The 20,916-nt window shown below is 45.7% G+C and overlaps 1 protein-coding gene across 1 annotated transcript in view; it reads left to right on the plus strand.

Annotated features, from left to right (window-relative positions):
* Positions 1 to 20,916, plus strand: part of SPOCK2 (SPARC (osteonectin), cwcv and kazal like domains proteoglycan 2) — a 234,783-nt gene that overhangs the window by 186,660 nt on the left and 27,207 nt on the right. The window contains exons 4-8 of the mRNA XM_030204904.1: positions 1,019 to 1,133; positions 4,242 to 4,356; positions 9,463 to 9,580; positions 10,740 to 10,859; positions 15,282 to 15,500. Coding sequence (XP_030060764.1) covers positions 1,019 to 1,133; positions 4,242 to 4,356; positions 9,463 to 9,580; positions 10,740 to 10,859; positions 15,282 to 15,500 — 687 coding nt within the window. The remainder of the gene's footprint in view (positions 1 to 1,018; positions 1,134 to 4,241; positions 4,357 to 9,462; positions 9,581 to 10,739; positions 10,860 to 15,281; positions 15,501 to 20,916) is intronic.

A 20,916-nucleotide genomic window follows, 5' to 3' on the forward strand; every position in this document is an offset into this window, starting at 1 on the left:
TACCATATCTCAGTGGGGTATTTATACAAGGTGCATGTGTTGTGTATGCACTCCCTGTCAGACCTAGCCCCTGCCCCCCCCCCCCCCCCCCCCCCGCCTGTACCTTGAAATCATCTTTGCTGCAGTCTTCGCCTGGGCACTCATAGGCTGCCTGCGGCCTGCGCCGGGACTTCCTCTCTGAACTGTCCCAACCCTTCTGACATAACTTCCTGTTTTGTGAAGGGTGGGACGGTTCATAGAGGAAGTCCCATTGCAGGCCGCAGGCAGCGTATGAGTGCCACTGCCCAGGCGAAGACTGCAGCAGAGATGATTTTAAGGTACTGGGATGGGCGGGGGCGTGTGGGAGATGGGGGCAGCTCGGGAGATGTACCACCTGTAAAAACAATTCCTGCCTATGCCACTGCCATGCCAAAAGCAGACATAAATGACAAGCCTAAATGTGACATCCTGCATGCACAATTGACAGTATCCTATAAGTTGTGCGCATTGCTGGTAACACACCTAATGCCTGCCCATACCCTTCCCACATGAATGCCCCCTTTAGAGTTACATGCTAGAACACTTAGGCACAAGTTACAGAATAATGCCTAAGTGCATTTACACATGTACCTGCCATTTTCCTCATTTTGGTGCGTAACTGCCATTGTAGCATGGAAGTCGTGCTGAATTGGCATATTAACTTTTGGTGCACTGTATGGAATGAGAAGGGCTGTGTCTACCATATCTTTTATGATTTTGTACTGTATACAGAAGTGAGTTTCAGTGAGTGTGAGCTATACAGTCGCTTTGTTGTTAACATGGTTGCCCACAGAGGTTCAGGGGCATTTTCGGTGAACTTTCTCAAAATCTTAGCATATCAGTTTTAATTTGAATTGTTATAGCATGAGTTTTAGTGAGAGCAATGTTCACCTTTGGAAAGACTACAGTGAGTGCAGACAGTAGCATCTCATCTAAAAACAAACTCCTGTTACACTGCTTTGGAACTGTCCAGAATCCAGTGTCCTCTTTCTCTCCACAGCTCTGGACACTACCAAGGACCCCTGCCAGAAGGTGAAGTGCAGCCGGCATAAGGTCTGCATTGCTCATGGCTACCAGAGAGCCATGTGCATCAGTCGCAAGAAGCTGGAACACAGGTGAGCAAGACCAGAGCTGATACAAAGTCTGAGACCCAGAGAAATGCAGCGACCAGTTGGTCCAGAGTCTTGTACTGTTCTTCAGCAATGCTAATACAGTCACTCATAATACTTTACTGCATGGCGCAGGTCTGGTGGCATGCAAACTAGAGCCTGAGATTATTTACTGATTCTCTTATGCTTTCCCTAAGAAAAGCAAGGCTACCAATCTCTGCATGCAGCACGGCAAAACCAGAGCGGGATCTATTTGCTTACAAAATCTGGAATCAGCTGGCAACGCTACTGCAGACATGACAGCAGTTCTGCTGATTATCAGACACAGCACACGGGCTATACCAGCTTCCTTTAGCCCCCTCCTTCCTGCACACCTTGTAATTAAAAAGGCTCTCTAGGGACCTTAGTCTCAAGTGCACATGTTGCTTCAAAAACAAAGATAAATGAGTACATGGTACCTTCTGCTAAATATAAACAGCAAACAGAACTTCCAAAATAAGCTTCTGAGCCTCACAGTCGCTGTCCCCCAGATTCCATATATGGCACACCGAACTTGCACGCACAATTTAATTGAGGAACGAGCCGATAACTAGCAATAATTGGGCACTAACAACCAATTATGGCAGTTAATTGGCTTCGATTAGGATTTACACGCATCTTGATAGTGCAATTCTATAAAGATGTGCATGTAAATCTTTTAGAATGTAACTGAAAAGGGGGTGTGGCTGTGGGAGGGGCATGGGTGCGTCGAAGATACACGTAGTATTATAGAATTCGGGGATCCATGCCTGACTTACATGTGAGGATTTACACCAGGGTTCAGTTGGTATAAATCCTTGTGCCCAAAATTGGGTGCGGATCCCGGAACTATGCGCTACTCTGTAAACGGTGCCCATTTCGGAATGCTGTTTATGGAATAATGGACATAGGAGAGGGAAACCAAAGTACACTCCCACAGAAGCAGAGAACAAAAGCACACAGAGTCTTCAAGATGGGGGGGGGGTCAACTCAAATTTATTGGACAGACCCGACCTGGTCCGTGTTTCAGCAAAACTGCCTGCGTCAGGGGTCTTGAAACAGTGCACAATGTCCAAAAAATGTATGAAATAGCAATGAGACAGTGCTCAATCTGAAGGCGCCAAGCATCTTGATGTTACTCTGCCGGTTCTCGGCTGTGCATGAATGCGGCTTTGTTTGATATTTTTATTTTTATTTATTAATTAATATGTTTCAACATTTCACTACACACTGTGAATATGCAATCGGCATTACAATCCGAAAATCCATAATAAAATAAAGAGGGAAATCTTTAAGGCCTATTCATCCACAATTAAAGGAAAATTAGATTCCAAGAATACAGAAACATAAGTAACATAAAACATTGAAAGAAAATAATATAACGGTTGCTACCTCGGGTTACTGACCCTAGCCTGCTAATTAGGGAGGGCATATAACATTCAGATCTACTCTAGCATCAAGAAATTCTTTTAACTGTTTTGGGTCTACAAACTGAAAGTGTTTACCCTCAAGCAGTAAATTACATGTACAAGGAAATCGTAATACAAAATTTATTCCCAATGCCAACGCTCTAGGGCGCTGCTCCAAAAAAGCCCTGCGCCTAGCTTGTGTAGGGTTTGAGAGATCTGGAAAAATGCGGACCTTTGAGCCCAAAAACAAGTTTTCTAAATGTCTTAGGGAAAGTCTTAAAACAGCATTGCGATCAGGCTCCAGCACAAAAGTGACCAGCATAGTTGACCTCTGAGTGATAATTTCCAGTGAACTCTCCAGGAATGAAGTCAGATTCATTCCATCCCACACTACTGGGGGGTTTCCATCAACCCCCTTCGGGATCCAGATGTAATAGGCCCGTGTTATGGGGGGGTAGCGAATCCTTATCCATTCCAAGAATGTCTACCATATACTTTTTTACCATTTCCACAGGTGAAATTAAAGGAGATTTGGGAAAGTTAAGAAACCTAAGGTTAAGTCTCCTAGCCTGATTCTCCAGATACTCCATTCGTTTATGCAGAAAATTATTGTCCTTAACCAATACAGTTTCTAACGTTCCCATTTCTTGCAATTTAGTATTCACATTTTCCAGTTTCAAGGATTGCTGTGCAGTCACTTGCGCTTGGAGTAGCGCAGCTTCAGAAAGAATTTTTATATCATCAGTATTTTCTTTTAAAGTACTTTGCATAGAGGTTTGAATGTTATAAATCATGTCCCATAGTGACTCCAATGTCACAATTGCTGGTCTAACCACACCACTAGCAACAGGGAGGGGTTGAGATTGAGCCTCAGCATGAGTCAATCTAGAGACAATATCCTGAAGTAATACCTGTAAAGCTGTTTGAATTAGTAATTCTCGTGGTTGAGGTCCATTCTCCATCGCTGCAGACCTTTCCTCGAACAGGTTAGGTTGAACCCCTTCGGTTTCCATCACTGCTTGGGCTGCTAGCATCTCCCTCCCAGGCTGAGGCGGGGCAATTCGCTCCTCGGGGCTCAGGGAAGCCCCGTTAGCACTCTCAATCGACGACGCATCGAGAGTTGCAGTGGGGGTCGAAGTTCCCCGAGGACCCGGTTGTTGCTTCGGAAATCGCAGAGTCGTCTGCCTCCACGCTGAAGATGTTTCAGGGATGTTCCTTAACCTATCCCCTCCGTTTCCCCATCAGAAAAGACGAGGCTACAGCGGCAGCAAAGAAGCTGATCAGCAGAGCAACCTCAGGAGCCAACACAGGTGCGTCCGTTCACAGCGCCATCTTGGAAAGCGGCTTTGTTTGATATTAAGAATTCGGGAGGTTTTTGTGGCAATTTTTGGCGTCTTCAGATTGAGCACTGCCTCATTGCTATTTCATGCATTTTTTGGATGTTGTACACGGTTTCAAGACCCCTGATGCAGACAGTTTTGCCGAAACACGGACCGTGTCAGGTCTGTCCACTAAATTTGAGTTGACGCCCCCTATCTTGAAGGCTGCTTGTGCATTTATAGAATAGTGCTCAGTGCACCTTTTTTTCAACACCCAAATTAGGGCATCATTCACTGAATCTAGTGCTGTGTACATGTAAAGTTTTGCTAATGGTTCTCTCATGCCTTCATTTTTCTGTCTTGCCCAGAATCAAGCAGCCTTCTGGAAAACTCCATGGGAACAAGGAGAACCTTTGCAAGCCATGCTCTGCATCCCAACCTGCGCCTATCTGTGGCTCTGACGGACACACGTACACTTCAGTGGTAAGGCCGAAATGTCAGCAGGAACAGTTGGCATTAGAAGAAAGGGCAAAAAGCTTTAGCACAGAATTTTAACGATTGATTTGCTGTATCTTGTTCTTATACCACAGCTACCAGATTGATTATACCAGTGCAGAGAAACAAATATCCCAGCATTCTATATATGGCACCTTACTTTCTGCATGGAAATCAAAGCATATTCTATAACAATGCACATAATTTAATTGTTTAACTAGCTAATCAGCACTGTTAATTGAATGTTAACAAGCAATTATCAGCATTAATTGGCATTAAGATTTACGTGCACAACTCGCTACGCGTATTCTGTAACTTGGTGCGCCTAAATTCTAAGTCATATAGTTGAAAAGGGGCATGGCCATGAGTGGGGCATGGGTGTTTCTAAAATCTATGGGTGTTGTTATAGAATACATTGCTTTTGACCCATAACCACTCGCCTCCACCTACCCTCCTCTCTTCCTTCCCGTACACATTAATTCATTTGATTTGCTTACTTTATTTTTTGTCTATTAGATTGTAAGCTCTTTGAGCAGGGACTGTCTTTCTTCTATGTTTGTGCAGCGCTGCGTACGCCTTGTAGCGCTATAGAAATGCTAAATAGTAGTAGTAGTAGTAATTTAGGCATTGGGATTTACTGCAGTAAAACATGACGTAAATGGCTGCAACTACATTTTGGTCACATGGAGAGGCACTCAGCGTTTTTCTGTATATCACATGGAAATTTAAGCCTATTCTATAAAACAGAGACTCACAAAAAGGTAGGGGTGTTGGTGACCTTAAGGGGTCATCCACCCTTTCCTCTGCCTCTAGCTGGGTGGGATACACTGTGTCAGTTTCTGTGTGAGTCGTCTTGACATCCTGCACGTAGGAACGTACAGGATGCCAGGAGGACACAGAAACAGAATCCTTCCAGATCAGCTGCAGCAACGCACCGGCCCGGAGTTCGGCACTGAAGAGGACTTCGGCTGGTGGGGGTTGGGGACCCCCACCAGCAGCGGCGGGGGAGGGTTGGCAGCGGCGGGGGAGGGTTGGCAGCGGCGGGAAGGGGGATGTCGAAAGGGTCAGCGGCGGGGGGCCATGGTCAAACCTGGCCCCATATAGATATGCCCCTGCTGTCCACCACTATTCTTGTACTAAAAGTTCTGAAGCTAACGTGGAAGCTCGTTTAAAATTTACACTCTAGCCCATCCATATCTATTCAGTCACAATCAGAGTGTTATGCTTCTGCCGGTTTGGCAGGGGAAGGGGGTGGACTTCATTCCTGATTGGCTGTCAGGGTTTGTACTGACGTCAGGGGGTAGTACTTTAGCCTGCATGTCTCTGCTTTCCCTGCTTTGGCGTTACATTTCTTTGTGACTAAAAGCCGGTGCCGGTCTCTGCCAGTATGCTGTGCTGTGCTGTGCTCTGGCTTAGATCTGTGTTTTCCTGTTCAGGGATTCTTTTCCTTCCCCTTTGTTTGCGTTAGCTGGTTACAGCATGTGTGTGTGTGTGTGTGTGTGTGTGTATGTAATCAGTTCTTGACTCCAGCTGGGCTTTCCCTGGCTGCTTGCAGTTCTCTGTGGGAAGCCAGCTACCTGTTTGTTCAGTGGGGGGCTGGGCTCCTGTTCGGGCCGCCGACTCAGCAGGCTGCTGGTCCGCAGCTTTCTCTCTGGTTGTTTGTTTACTTAAGGATCTCTCTCCCTCATGTTCCTGCTTGCTGGCTCAGTAAGTTTAACCCCCTGTGTACCGTGGCTCTGCCTCTGTGTTCTGGGTATTCTGTCAGAGGTTTCCTTTCTCTTTTACTGTGTTTTTTCCCTGGTATTTGGTTGTGGCTTAGGTTACCCTTTTGTTTGCTTCTCCTGTCTCTGGCTTGTTAGGTTGGTGTGTTCATTCTCCTCTCTGAACTGGGGTGGGGGTCCCGGGCTGCGAGGTCCCTGGGTCAGGGGAGTCTTTTGGGCTGTTGTCTCCACATCCGCCTGTGGTTACAGGGGCCTTCCTGTATTAGTTAACCTGCCCTGCGCTGGTCCCCTGGGAGGGTGTGGCCACGCTCTGGTTCTTTGTTTTCCCCTGCCCTGTGGCTGGTGTACAGTGTGTGGCTGGCACCTCAGGGTCCTGGGGGAACTCCTGGGTTCCTTTCTCCCCTCCCTGGGTGTGTCTGGGTTCCAGTTCGGCCGTGAGGCCCGTACGAGTGGCTCTGAGTGTCTGGGTTCCGGTTCGGCTGCGAGGCCCGTTTGTATGCCTATTTCCCTTTCTTCCTGAGGCGCTGGGGGAAGGGGCAGGCTAGGAGTTTGTGTAGTTGGGGCATGCAGTGGGGGGTCGGTCTCCCCCCAGCCTTGGTCTGTGATCTGCGGGCCTCGGCCAGGGCTCAAGGGCTCACGACCAACGCAACGGATTACACAGAGCATAGACATTAGAAGTCTGCCCAGCACTGGTTTTGCTTCCCAATTACTAGTGTTGCCACCCGATCTCGCTAAGATTCCAAGGATTCATTCCTTCTAAACAGGATTACAACCTGCTACAACCCTAAATGGTGTGTTATTTGCCATAATGCACACTAATTTGTGTTTTAGCACATAGAGTACCATTTGCAAAGGGGTTTTTTTTGCCTTTACACAAACTGAAATTTGGCACATAGTTTTCTGTGAGCAACATGTTGTTCAAATTAATAGTTAATGAGCTGTTATGATGGAAAGTCATGCAAAGGAGCTCCTTAAGTATTAGGGCTTAATTAAATTATGCACAAAATAGGCTGTGTGTAATATTCTTTGCAAAAAGATTAACTACACCTCAAACAGGTTTAGTTATATTTTGTGAAATTTGGCATAAGTAAATTTTGCCTGCAGTTGTTCTATGTTCCCTGTTGTATGGGCAAAAGATAGTGCTTGAAACCAATGCACATTAGTATATGATCCACCTAGTCAGAGTTAGAACGTTTCTAAAGCTGCCTTAAAATGAGGGATATATGATTCTAAAGCTGCCTTGAAATGAGGGATATATGAAGAGCCCACGGATTTTTCTGTGGAGTCGGCAGCTCGCCACATCTCCTGTGCACTTAATTCCCTTGATTTAGTTGCTTAATATAACAATGATGTCATGGGTCCCAGCATGACCAAGAGGGCAGGATTGTAAAGAGTGTTCTGGGCTTGCCACAAACTTCAAAATAAGTATTTGCTTTGGGCTGTAAAACAGTAGAAGGGGAATTGTGTAATAGGGTGCCCACATTTACACACCACACCACACGAGCACATAAATGTACAGAATATTGGCATTTTTTTTAATTGAAAATATCTTTATTAACAAATGCTGAAGACAAAGAACCACAGTACATCAACAGTACACTGCAACAAGCAATGATGCACAAGAAAAGTAAATTTTGGGTTATATGAGAAAGAAAAGAAAAGTAAATTTTGGGTTATATGAGTTACCATAACTCCCCCTCCCCCTCAAAGCAAAACTACTCCTGTTCAACTCTCTACCAACCTTCCAGAACCCCCCTTCCCCCCTCCCCAGCCTTATGATTTCTAACCCCAGATCTGGTGGTGTTGTGAATACTGGCACTTTTATGGGTAATTAAACATTTATGCATGTAACTGGCAGCAAAATACCTATGCACTGTTCTGTAAGGGCTTGTAAGTAGCATAACTTGTAAATCTATAAAAAAAGAAAAACTACACTATACAAAACATATATAATTAAAGAAGCATAACTATACAAAATAAACTGAAAATGGTGCTCAGAAAACAATATTGTGATCCCTTGTGATTAAATCACCACCTGGTGACCACTGATTTCAATCATTGCACCTCAAGTCCCTACTTAAAACAGAACTCCTTCAAAAGAAAAAAAAAACTTATCTGTATCAAAATGAATTCCTACATCATCAAGATCTTCTCATATAGCCCAGAAAACTCAGGTAGGGTGGTGCTACTGCATCAGACCAAGGTGTCCAAATAAATATCCACAATTCAATATAACAAAAAAACAAAAAACAGATACAGATAAGTTTTTCTTCTTTTTTCTTTTGAAGGAGTTCTGAACTGTTTGTGAAGTAGGGACTTGAGGTGCAATGATTGGATTCGTTGTCCCATTGTTTAGTTTTTTGTTTAATAACTTGCAAGGGGGGGGCATTCCCATGGTGGAGCATGAGAGGGGCATGAGCATTGATGCCACTTACACATGCAGCTTACACAGTACTGTAAGTTATATGTGCCCTTCCTGCACTTGAGTGCCTGTAGTCATACCAGGTCTATGGCTACTGTAAGTGCATGTAAGGTACACCGATATTGGGGATATGCTAGTATTCTATAACCGCAGTCTAGACACCTAGACGCTGTTCTAGAATACGTTCTTGGGGCCTGATATTCAGCCAGCGATGGGCAGCGTGTTTGCTGTCCGCCCCTGGTGTTAACACCAGATATTCAATGCTGGGCCATATCTGGCAACCAGCATTGAATATCTGGGTTTATTTTGGCTGCTAAAAAGTTAACCGGCTATGCCGATACTCAGTGCTAACCAGTTAACTTTTTAGCGGTCAAAGATAGGCCTCTATTTAAGCAGCCTATTTTGACCACTCGACCTAGCTAGTTTGGCGCTGAATATCCGCACCTAACCGGCTATGTCATGTGATACAGATCTGTGTTTCCCAAGTCCGGTCTTGGAGTACCCCTTGCCTGTCAGGTTTTCAAGATATCCACAATGAATATGCGTGAAAGAGATTTGCATATAATGGAGGCAGTGTATGCAAATCAAGTTCATGCATATTCATTGTGGATATCCTGAAAACCTGACTGGTAAGGGGTACTCCAGGACTGGGGAAACACTGATATAGATAACCGGTTATCTCCTGCTGAATATCCATGGTTAGGCGCTTAATCCCTGTTTAACCAGCCAGAAGTTGTTTCTGGCCAGTTAAATAGTTTTGAATATCAAGAGGTTACTGTCCAGCATTGGGACACTTAAATGGAAGCACCCAGTCATAGAATTGCCCCCTATAGCTTTAACTACTGACACCACTGCCAGCAGCCTTGTTCAGTGACTCTTAGACATTTCCTGAGCTGGGTTTAGAGATGGGATCCCCAGCCACTGATCTAACTGTGCTTCTCTCCCCCTCAGTGTAAATTGGAGCAACAGGCCTGCCTGAGCAGCAAACAGCTGAGGGTCAAATGTGAGGGGCCCTGTCCCTGCCCCACGGAGCATACACCTCCCTCTACCAGCGATCCCACCAAACAGGGTAAGGATAAACAGCAACTGCCTTGCTTCTGGGCTGTCACAAGACAGTGAAAAAAAAATCCTCTCTTTATCTGTTGGTGCCTGTACTTGAGGTCTCTACTGCAGAGCTTCTCACACCTGTCCTGGGGACTCCACAACCAGGCAGGCTGTTCTCAGTATATACATGAGATAAATGCTCATACAACAGAGACAGTGTTTGACGGTCTATCTCATGCAGTCATTGTAGATATCCTGTAAGCTCAAAGGGCTGTGTGGTTCACAGCAGTGGCTAGTTTTGGGTGGGCATGAAATCTTTTTCTCTGCCCCTGCCCTTTGTCCTCTGCCCCCTTCCCACCCTCTGGTACTATCCAAAGCACCTGAGCTAGCAGGGATCCTCATCTGAAGGCATCCTCCTCTGATGGCCATATTTCCTTCCAAGCTCAGCAGGCAGCTGCAGTGTCCCTGAGCATGTGCCAGGGTGCAGCGCCAGTGGCTCGGATCACTGCAGATGGCTGTCAAACGAAGGGAGTTCTGGCCACCGAAGGAGGAAGTCTTCAGCTCGTTGGGTTTGGGGATGCCTATGAGCCACAGCAAAGGTGTGCCAATTATTTGTGAGCCTGAGCCCAAACTGGATGGGCCCCTGCCCATCCGAACCTAGCCATTGCTATACCACTGGTCCGCAGGACAGGATTAGGAAGCTCTGCTGTGATTGATCGAACATGCCTCAGTGCTCTTGGAACTACATTCTCTCTCGGTGAGGCTCAGGAGTTAATGAAAAGAAAGAGACTAAAGGACACGACTCCATGAACACCCAAGCACGGTTTTCCAACCTCAGATGCCCCCTAACTTTCAAAAGCTCCATTTATTAATGAACCTCGCCCCTTTCCCAGGGACAGAATTTGGTACACTGGGACCCAAGGGAGAAACTGGGGGGGGGGGGGGGGGAGCGCCCCAAAGTCCCCCCAAAGTCCCCCTTTCTGTCTATGCATGGGGGTCCAGGGCAGTTGTCCTGGTTGTTACCCCCTAACGCCAGACCTACCCTTTCCCCTTCAATACAGTGGACTCTAGTTTTCCTAGTTATCTCTCTTCAGTCCCTTCAGCTTTGATATGTGTTTTTTCTAGTGGTCACATGTTATGGTTGACATAGGTCACTTGGCTCCTTTGAATTTCCCCTATTCCAGACACTTGCACTGGGCAGGACTTGGCAGATTTGGGTGATCGTCTGCGGGACTGGTTCCAGCTGCTTCATGAGAACTCCAAGCAGAACAACTCAGGGAGCAGCACAAATAAACCAGCGATAGGTATGACAAGTAGACTGTAAGCTCTGTTTGGTAAGAACACATTCTGCTTGTATGTTATATAATGTAAAGAACCCTGGTTTAGAGCAATCTATACTCCTGCCAGAATTCTGCGCCAAAAATATATCAACATTCTGCACAAAAAATGAGCAAATTCTGTACACAAAATTTGCAAATTCTTCAAAATTCTGTGCACAAAATTTGTAAATTCTGCAAAGTGGAGAGGTGTGGTAGCCGTGTTAGTCCACTCTTAAAGGTTATCAATAGAAATCAAACAAAATAAAACATGGAAAAGAAAATAAGATGATACCTTTTTTATTGGACATAACTTAATACATTTCTTGATTAGCTTTCGAAGGTTGCCCTTCTTTGATGAAGAAGGGCAACCTTCGAAAGCTAATCAAGAAATGTATTAAGTTATGTCCAATAAAAAAGGTATCATCTTATTTTCTTTTCCATGTTTTATTTTGTTTGATTTCTATTGATAAATTCTGCAAGTTTGTCATCATTTAACCAGTATTACAGCCCCCCATACCATCTATATTTTTCCCAGCACCCACATATAGCATCCACCTTTATATCCTCCTTTCTCCCTCCCTCACACTCACCCCTACCCAACCCCCACCCACACATATAGCATCCAACTTTTTTTACAGCCCTGCCTCCTACCCACTCACACCCACACACTCACACCCACACACATATCATCCACCTTTTTTTTAAAGCCCCTCCCTCCACCCACGTTCACCTTTTTCTTTACAGCGCCCTCCACCCACCCACCATCCACCCACATATAGCATCCGTTCTTTTTTTTTTTTTACAGCTCCCTACCTGCCTGCACCCACAGGCCATCAATATTTTTTTCAGTCCACCCCTGCACTCACCCCTGAGGTAGGAGCTGCAGGGGAGTAACTCTATGGGGCAGGAAAGAACCCTACTCTTTCCTGCCCACTGCCGCTCGTCTGGGTCAGTGCTGCTGCTTTTTCCAAATGGCCGCCGAGACTTCCTGTGGCAGTCTCACAAGATTACCACTTGAGGTCTGGGTGGCCATTTTGAAAAACCAGTGGCACGAGTCATTGGCAGCAGCGGGCAGGAAAGAGTAGGGCTCTTTCCTGCTCCCGAAGAGACCACTAGACCACCATGGTGTACTCAAGTGGTCCTGAGAGGACCGCAGCGGGGGAGCCAACCTACCTGCCTTTGCTGCGGGCTGGGGAAGGCCCACCAAGGCTCGGGGGATGGCAGGGAGGCCAGCCATCCAGCCTTGGAGTACAGATTCTGTGTAAAAATGCAGAATTCTGCTCGGCTGTGAAATTCTGCACAAATTCTGCACTCCGCAGTCGCAGAAAATTCCGACAGGAGCAAATCTGTCAATGCCCATCATAAAAAGTAAGGGGTTGATATGCAGTTGGCGGTGGTCAGAGTTTTTCTGGCCACTGATGGCTTTATCCCTGAATATTCAATGCTGGGCCGTGTCCAGGCCCCTGCATTAAATATTCGGGCATATGCTGCTAGCTAACACTTATGTGGTTAAGTGTAACTTAACCGCATAAGGTGAACCGTGTAAAGGTAGGACGGTTTTTATGCAGCTAAGTGCTGACTATTGACACTTTACCACATAAATGCCAGCTCCACCCACTGGACCGCCCACAAATTAGCTGGTTTTGGCTTAGGTGCGCATTGCGGAAATTCAGCGGCACTATCCAGGTAAGTGCTGCTAAATATCCGCAGTTAGCCCTGGACAAGCAATTTTCATTGGCCAGGAGCCTCTCCTTGCCATTTAAATTGCTTTAAATATCGACTCCTAAGATAATAATGATACCTGAATACATTCAAAAATATTCACGTACAGGACAGAGCGTGAAGAGTCATAAATATACACAACACAATAACCAATCCAGTTTAATACAAACTTCTTTGTATATGCCATGTTTTCTGGGATAGATGGGATTGGGAAAAGCCTGAAAGGGGGATGTCCAGCGGTCTGGAGAATTGTCCCTTTTAGTGAGTGGTACAGCTGAGTTCTTTCCATTGCTGGCACCCAGTGGCTCTCAGTGCTACAAAAGATGCTGCTAAGTGATGGCATACGGCGTCTGTATAATCAGCAAAATGTTTTTGAACAGAATCTCGGTGCTGATCACTTTCTAAGGCTTCTGGACAACGGCGGCTCCTCAACAGCAAAGCATCACTTTCATAACGCTGTCACTTATCAAGACAGAGTGGGTGCAGTGTTTACTGCAAAAGCAGAGACGTGCCCACCATTTCCAGCACTAGTAACACGAACATTTTCTGCGAAAGTATTTCACAGGTTTCCTAGCAGCTGCTGCTGCATATGTGTAAACACAGTCCGCTTACTCTTTAACATGTTTATTTATTCCCTTGTCAATGGGTAGGGTTACCATATGGCTCCAGAAAAAGGACTGATTGAGCCAGCCCGGGTTTTACTTCCATTGCTTTCAGTGGAAGTAAAATCCGGACTGGTACATGTAGCCCAAATGTGAGTTAATAGAGCATTGAAAAATTGATCACCATTCTTACCAGTGCATCTGAATATTTTCCTTGGGGGCAATTTCTCCAAATGGGTTAGTTTTGTGCATACTATGACTGAAATGAACCTCACTCCTAAGCCAGGGTATGTGTGGAATACAATCTCATTCTCTCAAATTTCAAAAAAAAATTTCTCAAATTTTCCCCAGTGTACACAGTTTCATGTTACATATAAATTGCAAGTAATATTTGGTGCCATGCAGGTGTGTGCTGCAAATCTCTGACATTATGGTAATACAGAAGTGTGCATGGGATTCAGTAGGTGAAAGTGCTGCTAGCTGACTCTGGTGTGCTTTAGGCTGTTGAGATCAGCTGTGCTGCTTTCATTTGATTGTGATATTTCCATGGGGCACTCACCATGCTTGGATCTGCTCCATGGATTTTGGCAAAACCACACATTGCAGGCTCTGTGGCATATCCACAGGATATTTGCGGATTGCTGGAAACCAGGGCAAGATTAACTCTTTGGTGGGTTTTAGGCAAACAAGTGCACAAGCCCCCCAGAATAGCATAAATGCATTTTAAAATTCTCATAAGAAATTGGATCCCATATTCTATTCTATTTGGGATTTTATAATCTGCCTTTAAACCAAATGTTGCAAAGCGGAGTGCTGAAACAAAAAGCTTCCCAGGTGGAAGGAGAATTACATATCACCTTATAATTAAAACAATAACATTAAAAACACTGAAAAATTATATTATTATCGGGATACCTGTTTAGTACAGAAATATGTCTTAAGTGCCTTGCGAAATACGATATAAGAAGTCAAAGTATGTATTTCAATTGGGATACTATTCCAGATCCTACTTGCCTGAAAACCAAATAACCGTTCATACCTTGGAAACCATTCTCTTTACTGAAGGATAATCCAGAGATAAATTTGTCCTACTCCTAACATGATTTCTGTTTTGAATAAACTGAGGAATCCTTCCCACCGATTCAGAATTCTGCCCATGAAAACATTCAAGCGCTAAGCATGCAATCTTAAAGTGAATCTTAGAATCAACTTTTAACCAATGTAATTAATTTAAAAGGGGAGTTGCCACATGAAATTGTCCCATATTAAAGATTTAACCTAGCTGATGTATTTAACAGTAATCGAAGCTGCTTCCTTAATTGCAGATTAAAAGAGCAATATAAAGAAGTACAGTAGTCGAGTTGAGGTAATAATATTGCTTGTACTTCTGTACTAAAGATTGAAGGACTGAACAGTGTATCGCTCTCAATCTTCATGGGTTGAAAAAGAATTTTCTAATGAATACGTTCACCTGATCCTCAAAGGTTAGTCTTGAGTCCGATATTATTCCAAGTACTCTAGACTTGGCTGCAAATCCCAATGAAATTCCAGAGTTTAGATCAATTGATTCTGACTGCAAGGGAAAAGTGGTGGAAGGCAAAGCAGCAGCAGGGAAGAGATGCTGCTAACTGAGGCCCCCTGCTGACTGGAGGTCAGTGCCCAGGGGGTGCATACAACCAAGGAGGTTATCAAACCTCCTTGAGACAGCAGGAATGTCTATGAGCAGCAGTAGCTTTGACTCCTGCACCCCACTCTTCTTTCTGCCAGCAACTGAATTATCAGAGCACAAATCTGCCTTGGGAGCCATTGAATTAGTACACCGGAGAGTGCCCTTCCTAAAAAAAATATGGGTCCTAGGCACCTGCCTAGTTTATCCTGCCTTGCTGGAATCTTTCAGCTGTCATCACTGTCTTTTCTTATGCATATTCTAAACTGCTGATTGACCTCCCTTTTTCTCTCTCCTCATCCTTTCCACCCTCTGCTTCTCCTTCCCTGTGTGTCTCTGTTCTTTTCTCTCCGCTCCTCTTTCCCCCTTTCTGTACTTCTCTCCCTTTTGCTCCCTCTGACCTCTTTCTTCCTGCAGTGTTGGATAAGAGCCTGGTGGCAAGCTGCAAGGACTCTATAGGCTGGATGTTTTCTAAGCTGGACACAAACACAGACCTGTTCCTGGACCAGACTGAGCTGGCTGCCATTAATCTGGACAAGTACGAGATCTGCATCCGGCCCTTCTTCAACTCCTGCGATACTTACAGGGATGGGCGGGTATCCACGGCGGAGTGGTGCTTCTGTTTCTGGCGCGAAAGTAGGTAACAGTGCCAGAGAGGAATACCATGCCTTGCATTGGTTCGTTGGTTTTTGTGGAATTTCTGCCGTTAGTCATAGATTAACAAGACATAAAGAGGGGCTGAAGGCGGGGGGTGGGGGTGGGGGTGGGGGGCTGAGAGGGTCTGGAGGAAGAGAAGCAATACTGGAAAGGGAGCATAGGATGTATAAAAGAAGGGGATGCTAGTAAATCTATTGGTAGATCTCTTTCAGGATTTTTTTTTAGCACTGGGCTCCTACCTCTTGTACTGGAAAAAGAAAATAAATTGGTAGCTACAGAGATTGGCTAAGCAACAATAATGTAGTTTTATAATCTCTGTTACAAAAGACTTATCCCCTGATATTCAGCCACATTTAACCAGCCAGGATCGGCATCTGGCTGGTTATATGCGGAATAAATGGCTATCCACCAGTATTCAGCGGTACATGGCCGGCCATGTACCCCGTTGAATATTGCTGGTTAGTGGCTACCGGATAGGCGGTTATATTGGCCAATATAACCAGCTATCTGCTGATTTTTAAAGTCAGACCGGCCAAGTTTGGCGGCCATATTTGGCCATGTGAAACCCTGGAATATCGTTGGCTGATTTGACTTTAACTGGCCAGTACTGAATATCAGCTTGGCTGGTTAAAGTCTGACCAGCCAAAGTTGAGCTGGATATTCAATGTCGGTCACCAGAGCCAGCCTGGCATTGAATATCAGCTTTCAGCGCCAACCGTAGGACTTAGCTGGTCTAACTCTCGTGGTTTGAAAATCAGCCTCTTAAAAACTAATGGGGCAACTCTGTAAAAGAGGTGCCTGCATTTACAAGGCTGTGGAGTTGGTACACCAAACCTTTGACTCTGACTCCTCTGTTTTTCTGTTGTCCAACTTCAATTTCCACTCCAGCTCCGACTCCTACTGATATTAGGCTTTAAAGTTTTTGTTCTGGATCTGAAGTCCTGGTAAATATAACTTCAGATGTATTGATAAATTTACCATACGTTGTAATGTTGTAATTTTTAATTTAAAGCTGGAGTCGGAATCGTTACATTTTTACTGACTTCTACTCCACCTAAAACTGCAGATCTCCACAACCCTGTAAATTTATATGTGTTTTTCATGCATAAATACAGAAATATATGCCATTTACAGATGTGCTTACCTTAAGTGCTATACTGTAAGCTTATGAGTAAGTGGCATAGCGTGAAATTGGGAAGAAGGCGTACACAGGGAAAGAGCATAGCTGGGACATAGGTGGGTCAAGAGTACTATAAGAAGCATGCTTTGAATGGCATATTGAGGCGTGCCCACTTAAATTTACCTGGTGTAAGCGAGGCACCTTCTTTCTGGTGTGCCAATTCAGTATTAGCACTAGTATTTATAACTGCATCAGGGCAGCCTGATGCCATTATAGAATTGGCACTTCCTGTCCTGCATCGTGGGGGGGGGGGGGGGGGGGAGCAAAAAGGAGGCACAAATTTACAGAATTTCCCTTTAGGCAACCAGAGCTGAGAACAATACCTGCAAAACTTCCTCACCCAGGGCAGAGTTTTGTGTGTCATCCCTCAAGTCGCCATTTCTCACACCAACAACCAGCTTGTCATGATCTGGTTCTGGATCTTTATTGGTTAGTCCATCAACTCTCTAGGTTTTGTTCACCTACACGTATAATCAGTTTGGGTATATGTATAATTATGAAGTGAGGTTTTATTTATTTGGATTTTGCTCACACCTTTTTCAGCAGTAGCTCAAGGCAAGTTACATTCAGGTACACCAGACAGTTCCCTGTCCCAGGAGGGCTTACAATCTAAGTTTGTACCTGAGGCAATGGAGGGTTAGATGACTTGCCCAATATCACAAGGAGCAGCTGTGGGATTTCAACCAGCCACCTCTGAATATCAAGACTGGTACTCTAACCACTAGGCCACTCCTATTCAGTCTGATATTTAATACCATTTAACCGGCTCCTGGCCAGTTAAATGGCACTTAACCAGCTATCTGACAATATTCAGCAGGAGATAGCCAGCTATATCCCACTGAATATTGCCAGCGCTTAGCGGATAATCAGTTATATTGTGCGATATAACTGGCTATCCGCTAATATTAAGCGCATCACCATAGGCCGTCGAAATAGCAGGCCTATCTTTGTCCAGTTTCACTGTCTGAGAATACCATAAAGGTTTGGGGAGGGGGGTGGGTGGATACAGTGGTTTGAGGATGAGAAGGAAGTTATATCGCACAATATAACTTGGCAGTCAGATATATTATAGTTGATCCAGATGTGCCAAGTCACATGCATTAGGTATGTGACACATGCATTTAGACCCCATCGCCAGTTCACATGCCAAAGTGTCCTTCCCTCCAACCTTGGTGCCTTGCTCCTCACTGAAAGCAAGCTGTCTCTGCCAGCTTGCAGAACCTTCCCTCTGCCAGATCCAACTCCTCTGATTCTACTTCCTGTTTCCAGAGAGGCAGGGCCATCAAAGGGAAGGTCCCATGGGCTGGCATAGGCAGCCTTTTTTTCAGTGCTGCGTACGCTTTGTAGCGCTATAGAAATGCTAAATAGTAGTAGTAGTCAGTGCTGCTGCTGCTGCTAGTGATCTAAGGTAAGAACCTGGGGGGGGGAGTGAGACAGAGATGCTGAAGGTGAAGCCACAGGTGGGCCTGGGTGGGCACAGGCCCACCCATGTGGCACAACTCTGATGAGGCTGGTGAGGCTCCTCAAGCCTCGTCAGCAGTAGGGTTACCATATTTTGTCCCCCAAAAAGGAAGACACATGCCCCACCCCTGTCACACCTTCGCTCCGCCCCTGTCACATTTTCCCCTCCCCCCTGACACATACTCCGTCGCCCCCCCTCCCCGTCACCCCTCTCCCCTTACCTTACTACTACCCTGGTGGTTTAGTGACCTCTTCGGGGCAGGAAAGATCTCCCTCTTTCCTGCCCGGAGCGCTGCCCTGCATGCATCCTTCCTGTTGCTGATCCTCGGTGCCGATTCAAAATAGCCACCGAGAGTTGAAGTCTCGCAAAGTCACTTCAATTCTCTGCAGCCATTTTGAATCGGTGCCGAGGATCAGCAACAGTAAGGATGCATGCAGGGCAGCGCTCTGGGCAGGAAAGAGGGGGGGGGCTCTTTTCTGCCCCGAAGGCAGAAGAGGTCACTAGACCATCAGGGCACTAGTAAGTAAAGGGAGGGAAGGCTAGCAGTCTGCCCGTTTGTCTGGATTTCTGGACAAACGGGCAGGCTGGCGGGCGGGCCGTCCCAGACAAATGGGCAGATTGGCAAAACCCGTCCGGTTGCCCGGACATATGGTAACCCTAGTCAGCAGAAGACTCCCAGCATCTCTCCCTCCCCTCCCCCTCCCCCTCCCCCTCAGGCATTTTGGCATCTATCAACTCAACCCCTCAACCTCTCTGTACCTTTTCAGTATTTCAACGTTTCGCGAACAGCAACTCATACCTGCAGCTCGTGCCAGCCCAGAGCCTTCCCTCTGATGTGACTTCCTGTTTCCACAATAGTGGTACCAGGTCAGAGGGAAGGCTCTGGACTGGTGAGAGCAGTGGGTATGAGTCACTGTTTGCTGGCAGTGAAGAACTGAAGATTTGAAAAAGTATGAAGGGGAGGAGGGGAAGGTGGGGAAGGTGGAATTGAGAAATTATTGGTCGCCTGGGGGAGGGAGTGGAGGGAGAGATGCCGGATGGGTTTCTTGTGCCCACCCACTTTAGGCTCAGGCCCACCCAAAATTGGGTGTCTGGCTACACCCCTGTGGCGGGAACAAGGGAAGGAAAAGAACTGTCATACTGCAAGGGGAGGGAAAAGAGAGCTAAATGATGCCAGGGTCTGCAGGAGAAAAGGGAGAGATACTAGGCCCATGGGGTGGGGGTGGGAGTGGGGGAGGAAATCATGCCGGGACCTGTCTGGGGGTTGGAGAAAGAGGGAAAGATACTTGGCCTGCAAGTAGGGGAGGCCGAACAGGAGAGAAAGGGACATTTGCTCTCCCTAGGAGCAGAGCAGAAGGAAGAGAAGAGAGATGGAGAGATGTTGGACCGGGGGGGGGGGGGGGGGGGGGGGGAGGTAAGAGGGAGAGGGTGCTGCCAAACACTTTAGGGGGTGGAATAGACACACAGAGGAACAATGCTGGACACATGGGGAGGATAAGAAAATATATGGAAGATAGGTGAAAGGGGATGGGAACACAGAAGGGTGATGCTGGACAGGGCAAGAATATGGACACAGAGAAGGAGGATGCTCAATATGGTGGGAGAATAGGGGCAGGGACACAGGACATACTGGACAGGGTGGATTGTGACACAGAGGGAAACTGGATGGTAGACAGGGAGAGAGAAGAAATGCCAAATGGACAAAAAGACCCTGACAAGAGAGTTAAGACAGAGGAAAGCAATAACCACAGACTAGGACCAACGTGATTAGAAAAATAAAATAACCAGACCACAAAGGTTAAAAAAAAAAGATAACTTTATTTTGTATTTATTGATATGTCAGTTTTTGGAATGTACATCTGCCAGAACTGCTGTTAGACGTGGCTGGAGTCTGTACAAAAACCTCTAGCATTATAACCGCTAGTATAATAATGGTAAATCTCCAGCTTTGGGATGGACCACCCTTGGCATCTCTGAAGTACACAAAGTTGGTATGTAAATGGGACTTTAACCAGAGGTGCTCTGCAGAAATGTAGGAAGTGGATATCCCCTAGACATGCTGTAATTGCTTATTACTGCAATCTGGTCACCATCTGCTACACTTGTAATATCCCATGAAGACATTATAATCACCTGCCTGCCACTGCTCTGTAATCACTCATCACTGCTGTAAGCTCATGCTGTGGTGTGCTACAGCCGCTCATCACTGTGATACAGAGGGTAAATTTATGAAGTCATTTTGGCACATATATGCTGATATGCCAGCTTATAATGCCTCTTACACAATTGTGTACTTGTATGTGCATTCAGTGTAAGGGTGTTCTGGGACAGACTTTGGACGTTTGGGAGGAATATGGGCAGAGTCACATTATACACACTCAATTTACAAAATACATGCATTTGCATGTAAAATATGCACAAACATTTATTCCTGCTCCTGTGCAGTTGTAAATGTACATGTTCACTTTGCCTACAAGTGCTAATATTTTATAAAGACAGAGTGGTACCTACGTGTCTTTATTTTGATTGACGTTTTTAAATTATACATTATTTTAAGTTTGTACCATGATTTCCCATATTACAAACTTACATTCTATGGAGGGGCATAATCGAACGTCGCCGGCGATCTATTTTGGCGGCGGTGCAACAGCTGGCCGGAACCGTATTTTCAAAAAAGATGGTCGGCCATCTTTTTTTCGATAATACTGTTTAGCCCGGCCAAATGCCAGAGTTCGCCGAGTTTGAGATTGCCG

Source organism: Microcaecilia unicolor, chromosome 5, assembly GCF_901765095.1.
Source record: "Microcaecilia unicolor chromosome 5, aMicUni1.1, whole genome shotgun sequence".
Classification (NCBI taxonomy): Eukaryota; Metazoa; Chordata; class Amphibia; order Gymnophiona; family Siphonopidae; genus Microcaecilia; species Microcaecilia unicolor.